This window comes from Priapulus caudatus, unplaced genomic scaffold, assembly GCF_000485595.1.
Source record: "Priapulus caudatus unplaced genomic scaffold, Priapulus_caudatus-5.0.1 Scaffold1131, whole genome shotgun sequence".
NCBI lineage: Eukaryota > Metazoa > Priapulida > Priapulimorpha > Priapulimorphida > Priapulidae > Priapulus > Priapulus caudatus.
This window is the reverse complement of record NW_014578192.1, coordinates 4998-12098: the sequence shown is the minus strand read 5'-3', so window position 1 is coordinate 12098 and position 7101 is coordinate 4998. Positions and strand designations below refer to the sequence as shown.

The following is a 7101-nucleotide window of genomic DNA, read 5'->3' as shown; positions in this document are numbered from 1 at the left end:
AAAGAACCAAAGAAACAAGATAGAGAAAGGGGAGAGAGAGAAGCCGCGGTGAGGCTTCAGAGAGAGAGAGAGAGAGCAAGAGAGAAACAGAGAAAGAGAGAGAGAGAGAGAAAGAGAGAGAGAAAGAGAGAGAGAGAGGGGGAGAAACTGAGAGAGCGAGAGAGAGAGAGAAAGAGAGAGAGAGAGAGAGCGTGCGCGCGATAATAAATAGAAAAACCCCAATGATGTAAATATTTGAACGAACGCTTTAGCTCGTTGTAGGTTAAACCACATGTACATGTCATTCACAGACATCGCAAGAATTCCGGATTTAGAAGTGACGACAACGCCATCTGGCGCGTAACGTAGCATCACAGTGTTCGACAACTTGTTTTTTGACAATTGTAAAGAAGACAACAATGTTTCTAAACAGAGACGAGGTTGCAACGAGTGTTTCTACACGCAGAGAACAGCAAAAGGGCCACAAAAGTGTTTGTAAAACAGAAAACAGAGCTGTTCTCTTACAGAGTAAAAAAGAGCGAGAAAAATAGAGAGAGAAGAGCAAGAAAATCAGCAAAAATATTCCAAACGCGGTTGTTCCTGATGACCTAGTCGTTTCCGTGGTAACTACAGATCTCTAATGACGTCATGTACACGTCATTATGTATGTTTCACCCATACAGTACCATGAACACTCTGGAAGGTATCTAGTTATGCGGTTATCCAAACTTTACTTAGGTTAAAACTAAGGTACAGACGTGATAACATTTACTCGGTTATTTATTTATTTATTTAGAGTGTAAAAAAGTGAGAGAGCAAAAGACGAGGAAGAGAGTGAGAGAGAGGGCAAGGAAGAGAGAAAGGGAGAGGGAGAGAGTGAGAGAGAGAGAGCGCGAAAGAGAGAGAGAGCTAATAATTTTTAGTATGACGGTACAATGATGTGAAATTAAAACTAAATAGAACTAAATGAATCAAATGTTGAAGAAAATCATAAAATTATAACATAATAGTAGATTCTGGAACATTATATAGCTGCTCGCACCTCTGACGCACATAGGTGTCGCGTCGGTCGCGCTCACGCATCCGGTGATTTTCTCATTTTCAGTTTCAAAATTTTAAATTTTAAATGCCAAATTTTTCTGCTGTTCAAGATAACTGTACCGTACTGCTCTGTACTGTACTGTAATGTACTGTACCGTACCGTACTGTACTGTACTGTAATGTACTGTACTGTACCGTACTGAACTGAACTGAACTGTAGGCCCTACTGTACTGTACCGTACTGAACTGAACTGAATTAACTGAATTGTACTGAACTGTGTTATACTGTACTGTACTGTACTGTACTGTACTGTACTGTACTGTACTGTACTGTACCGAGGAGTAGCATGGTATGGGCGGTGGGTGTGGCGTAGTGTGAGTGGTGTGTGTAGCATGGTATGGGCGGTGGGTGTGGCGTAGTGTGAGTGGTGTGTGGCAAGGAGGCAGCTGCCCCCAAGATTTTAGAGCAAAATTAAAAAATAGAAATTGTTCTACTAAAACGAGAATGACCATAGTCAGAATGAAGACTGTACATGCATGCACTCAAAGGTGCCTCAAATACCATCTCCTGCGAATTACATTTTCAAAATTTTCTGTGGGATGACCCCCAGACCCCCCACCTGTTTCTTACCTCTCCTTGAAATCCTGGATCCGCCACTGCCTCTCCCCCCCCCCTAGGAATTTGTTCAGCCTACGGCCCTAACCGGAGCAAAGGACTACGCATGTAGAGTCACGGTGAGTGTGAACTGTGGGTTGTGCACAGCCCCGTAGCACGAGCGAAGGGCTGGCTACATAGTCCAGTTGCCAAAATATTGACCCTGCAATGTGAATTACTCTAAACTTTTTTCATGGAAATGTGTTCTATATAGTTAGGAGAGCTGAATTAGCTTGGTTGCTACCTGTGCATCGTTGAGCATTGCTTGGAATTCAAGATGACCGCCTCCGTTCATCTTGGATTTTGGTCAATTTACAATTTGTGATCTCGATGCCCTAGAGTGTCATGCAATACCTCTTTTTAGGGGTTTTCGAGGGCGGGGAGTCCATTTCTGAAGTTATTTTTTAGATATGGGGTCAAGGTCAAGGTCAAAATGAAGGTCAACGGTCAAAATAAGACACTTTAATGTAAATTCACTGTTCATAGATAGTAGATAGGCATATTTCAACGAGAAAATAGCAAACAGCCTTAAACAGTACACAATAAACAGTAGTTGTCACAATCCTCTATGACTCCTCATCCTCATTACTCCTCAATCCGCATCATCATCATTGTCATTGTCGTCATCTACACCTAGCTCCTCTTCATTGTCTTCGGTGTCCATCAGATTTTTCGTGAATTGACTACAACAGGCGACTCCTCCCTTGCACTTGCAATAGTCTGTGCATGAAAGGCCTGCACGGTTGCAGCTGCAACGTTCCCTATATGCCTATAATACACATTTCCATGAAAAAAGTTTAGAGTAATTAACATTGCAGGGTCCCATATAGGCCATATAGGGCCGGCAACCGACTATCACGGTTAGAGCTAAATGTCGCACTGCATTCAGCTACCGTACAATTCGCATCGGATAAATGCATTGATTCCCTCCCGTATCATTCACTATCTATCTGCCAACAGGGATCTCTGCTTCTATAATAGTTCACCGCGGCAACGGGTCCGGTTTCTTAGAGTAAAGCTTCGTGCAACTGCCGCCACGGTTTGTACACTGGCAGCACCGTCGAGGCAATGCGACCGATTGACCTATCCACCTGACACGATCCCTCCCCCTCCCGTGAATCTTAGCTTATACCGTTGCAAGATTAGTCAAGCTGGATCAGTTTATACGTTGTTGTTTTTCATCAAGCGTCCGCGCCACGCCGTAGATTTCGGAGGACTTCGTTACTGAGCAACGTTTTTTGAATGTCACTGTCGCAACGCTGAGTGCTTAGTTGACCTGTTGATCACTCCCGGGGCAGATATATTGGTCAGTTAGATGAAGCCGTGGCGTTAGGTTTAACTAAGCACCGGAACGCGTACGCACGGGAAATAATATTGAACGTAATTAACCATGTTGGCAGATGGATAGTTTCTGGCTATCGAATCCTCCGACGTGCATTGCTCCAAATTGCGTTTTGAAGCACCGAATTAAACGTTTATGTTGTTGATTTTGATTGATATTTTGGAGATTCAAACGGCAGAGATATCAATGCCATGACTTCAGGAGTGATTTTGAAACGAAGAGGAATTTCATTCGCTGTTGATAATATCGCGTATCTTAATTTCCTATTTGATACCGATTATTAAGATAAAAAAAACTAAAAATTAACCAAACAAAAACTACGACCACAGCGCACGCAATTATAGACCGTTCGACGTGGTAAGAGAGAGGAGAGAGAGAAGAGCAGAGAGAGAGAGAGAGAAGGGAGAGAGAGAGGAGAAGAGAAGGGAAGAGAAGAGAGAGAAAGAGAGAGAGGCAAGCAGAGAAACAGAGAAAGAGAGAGAGAGAGAGAAAGAGAGAGAAAGAGAGGAGAGAGAGAGGGAGAAACTGAGAGAGCGAGAGAGAGAGAGAAAGAGAGAGAGAGAGAGAGAGCGTCGCGCGCGATAATAAATAGAAAAACCCAATGATGTAAATATTTGAACGAAAGCTTTAGCTCGTTGTAGGTTAAACCACATGTACATGTCTCACAGACATCGCAAGAATTCCGGATTTAGAAGTGACGACAACGCCATCTGGCGCGTAACGTAGCATCACAGTGTTCGACCATTGTTTTTTGACAATTGTAAAGAAGACAACAATGTTTCTACAGAGACGAGGTTGCAACGAGTGTTTCTACACGCAGAAAACAGCAAAAGGGCCACAAAAGTGGTTTGTAAACAGAAAACAGAGCTGTTCTCTTACAGAGTAAAAAAGAGCGGAGAAATAGAGAGAGAAGAGCAAGAAAATCAGCAAAAATATTCCAACGCGGTTGTTCCTGATGACCTAGTCGTTTCCGTGGTAAACTACAGATCTCTAATGACGTCATGTACACGTCATTATGTATGTTTCACCCATACAGTACCATGAAACACTCTGGAGGTATCTAGTTATGCGGTTATCCAAAACTTTACTTAGGTTAAAACTAAGGGACAGACGTGATAACATTACTCGGTTATTTATTTATTTATTTAGAGTGTAAAAAAAGTGAGAGAGCAAAAGACAGCAGGAAGAGAGTGAGAGAGAGGGCAAGGAAGAGAGAAAGGAGAGGAGAGAGTGAGAGAGAGAGAGACGCGAAAAGAGAGAGAGAGCTAATAATTTTTAGTATGACGTACAATGATGTGAAATTGAAACTAAATAGAACTAAATGAATCAAATGTGTGTGAAGAAAATCATAAAATTATAACATAATAAGTAGATTCTGGAACATTATATAGCTGCTCGCACCTCTGACGCACATAGGTGTCGCGTCGGTCGCGCTCACGCATCCGGTGATTTTCTCATTTTCAGTTTCAAAATTTTAAATTTTAAATGCCAAATTTTTCTTGCTGTTCAAGATAACTGTACCGTACTGCTCTGTACTGTACTGTAATGTACTGGACCGTACCGTACTGTACTGTACTGTAATGTACTGCACTGTACCGTACTGAACAAACTGAACTGTAGGCCCTACTCGTACTGTACCGTACTGAACTGAACTGAATTAACGAATTGTACTGCAACTGTTTATCTGTACTACTGTACTGCTACTGTACTGTACTGTACTGTACTGACTTACTGTACTGTACTGTACTGTACTGTACTGTAATGTACTAACTGTGCTATACTGCTACTGTACCTGTACTGTACTGTACTGTACCTGTAGGTGTACTGTACTGTAATGTAATGTACTGTACGGCCATGTGCAGTTATACACTCACCCAATAGTGTAACATCGGCGCTAAATAACTACAAATTTCTCAGGAGTTTCTCTCCTCTTTGACAGTGTCTTCTCAATGTGTTATTATATTTTTTTATACTCCATTATTTTCTTCTGATTTGGAAAGAAATAATTGCATCTCTTTGGAATTGATCGTCCTAAAAAAAACTCTAATAGCACAGATGAGCATGGCCATCGCCATCTAGCAGCGCTCGTTCTTTTGAGCCGCGAAACCAAGTAAACAGCGCTTCAGGCGCTTGCGTATCTCTATTCGTCACCATGATTCGATGACGTAGTACGCGCCCCTGCAATCAGTGTGTGAACCCGCATCGGCGGCGCTCGCAACCAATCATGTTTGCGTAAATTCAAAAAAATTTTCTGAAATTGGAAAGAGTATTGACGAATAAATATATATAATACGACAGTGATAAAAACCTTAAAATATTTTAATGAATGGATAGTATACGACCTTAATTTGCATCTTGCCCTTTCCAGTGTCCCTGCTCCTTTACCTGCCGCACCCCACGCCTTCTCATCTTAATTTACCCCTTTCTTATTCCTTTTTTTCTTCTCCGCCAACTCGTCCTCTGTTCCTCGCCCTCCCCTATCCTTTCACTCTCGCTCTTCCCTCCTCCCCTTACTTTCCTTTCATCTTCCTTCTCATCGTGCCCTCCTCCTTATCCGCGATAATCTTATTCTCATGAGCCACAGGTAGGTGACGGTGCTCATTCCCTCTCCTCTCCTCCGCTCCCATCCTCCCTTCTTTTTATGCTCCTCTAACTAAATAATGATATTTCCGATAACATCATACAATTCACATACATAATCGACTCGTATCTTCTCCTTGCGCGCTACCCCTCATCCATCACGATTCTCTCTCTCTATTATCTCTTCTCCTCTGCTGCCTCCTTACTAGACATTTTTCAGAATGTACATCACATATGAATGTTTCCCTGTCCCTGTCCGCTACTTTGGTCTGCTTCCCCCCCTTCTCTCCTCCCCTCGCCCTCTCCTCTCCGTCACACGTCAACTGTTCCGGCAGACTTTTCTCTCATTCTCTGTTCTCGTTGTCAGTCCCCACAGTCCAGGCTCAGCCGTGAGGTTAACATATCCTTCCCTCCTCTCCTCTCCTTCCTTCCTTTCTCCTCCCCCTTGCCCTCCACTTTCCCCTCCTCCTCCCCTTGCCCCCACCTTCCCCTCCTCTTACCTCCTCCCCCTTGCCCCCCACCTTTCCCTCCTCCTCTCCTTCTCCTTCTCCCTCTCCATCGCTATCACTCCCGTACCGCCAAAAGACCCGGGCAGAGTGTGCGATATCTTGTTCTTGTTCAGCCACAGGTAGGTGAGGTTAGACATATCCTTCTCTCTCTTCCCCTCCTCTTTCTTCCTCCCTCTTGCCCCCACCTTCCCCTCCTTCATTCTCCTTCCTCCTTTTCCTCTCCCTTTCCCCTTCTCGCCCTCCCCTCGCCTTCCCTCACGTACCGTCAAAGGTTCCGGGCAGGATGGACGATATCTTGTTCTCGTTGAGCCACAGGTAGGTGAGATTGCTCATTCCTTTGAACGCTCCCACTGGAATCTCCGTCAAGTTATTCTTGTTCAGGTACAGCGTAGCGACGTTGGACAACTCGGCGAGCGCCCCCTTCGGGATTCGAACTATCTCGTTCTCGTACAGGTAGAGTACTTGAAGAGAGTCGCTCAGGTCGACGAATGCTTTACGGCCGACGTGCTGCACGCGACTGTCGATGATGTAGAGTTGACGGATGCTGAGGCCCCTGAAGGCGTGGTTAGGAATCTTCGGAACGTTGGAGGCGCGTATGACGAGACGTTCGATGGGGCTTGTGATGTACCGGCGCACGCGGGCGAGCACGGTTTCAAGATCCGTGCGCACGCATTGGATGTAGGTGCCGTAGAGCTGGCGGCACGTGCACGGGTGGAAAGCGCGCGTGTCATCCGGGCAGAAATTCTCGTCCGAGGCGTCGGTGTCGGCGACGGCGACGTTGGCGATGGCTGCGATGATGACGATCAACAGCAGCAGCGGCCTGCGAGAGGGATGCATCGTTGACGTTGCGTTTTTTTCCCGGATGTCCTGCTGCAAGAGGGGAGATGCGTTAGTGATGTGCGGCGCCACCTATGAGGAGGGATGAATGGTGTGTGTGTGTGTGTGTGTGTGTGTGTGTTGTGTGTGTGTGTGTGTGTGTGTGTGTGTGTATGTGT

General features: G+C 44.9%; 1 protein-coding gene across 1 annotated transcript in view; it reads right to left on the bottom strand.

The window, feature by feature from the left end:
* The window catches only part of LOC106815502 (pollen-specific leucine-rich repeat extensin-like protein 1), a 34058-nt gene extending 27086 nt beyond the window's left edge, over positions 1-6972 (bottom strand). Inside the window, exon 1 of the mRNA XM_014819966.1 lies at positions 6370-6972. Within this exon, the coding sequence (XP_014675452.1) occupies positions 6370-6943 (574 nt within the window). The 5' untranslated portion in view covers positions 6944-6972. The remainder of the gene's footprint in view (positions 1-6369) is intronic.
* Positions 6973-7101: the final 129 nt, after the last annotated feature.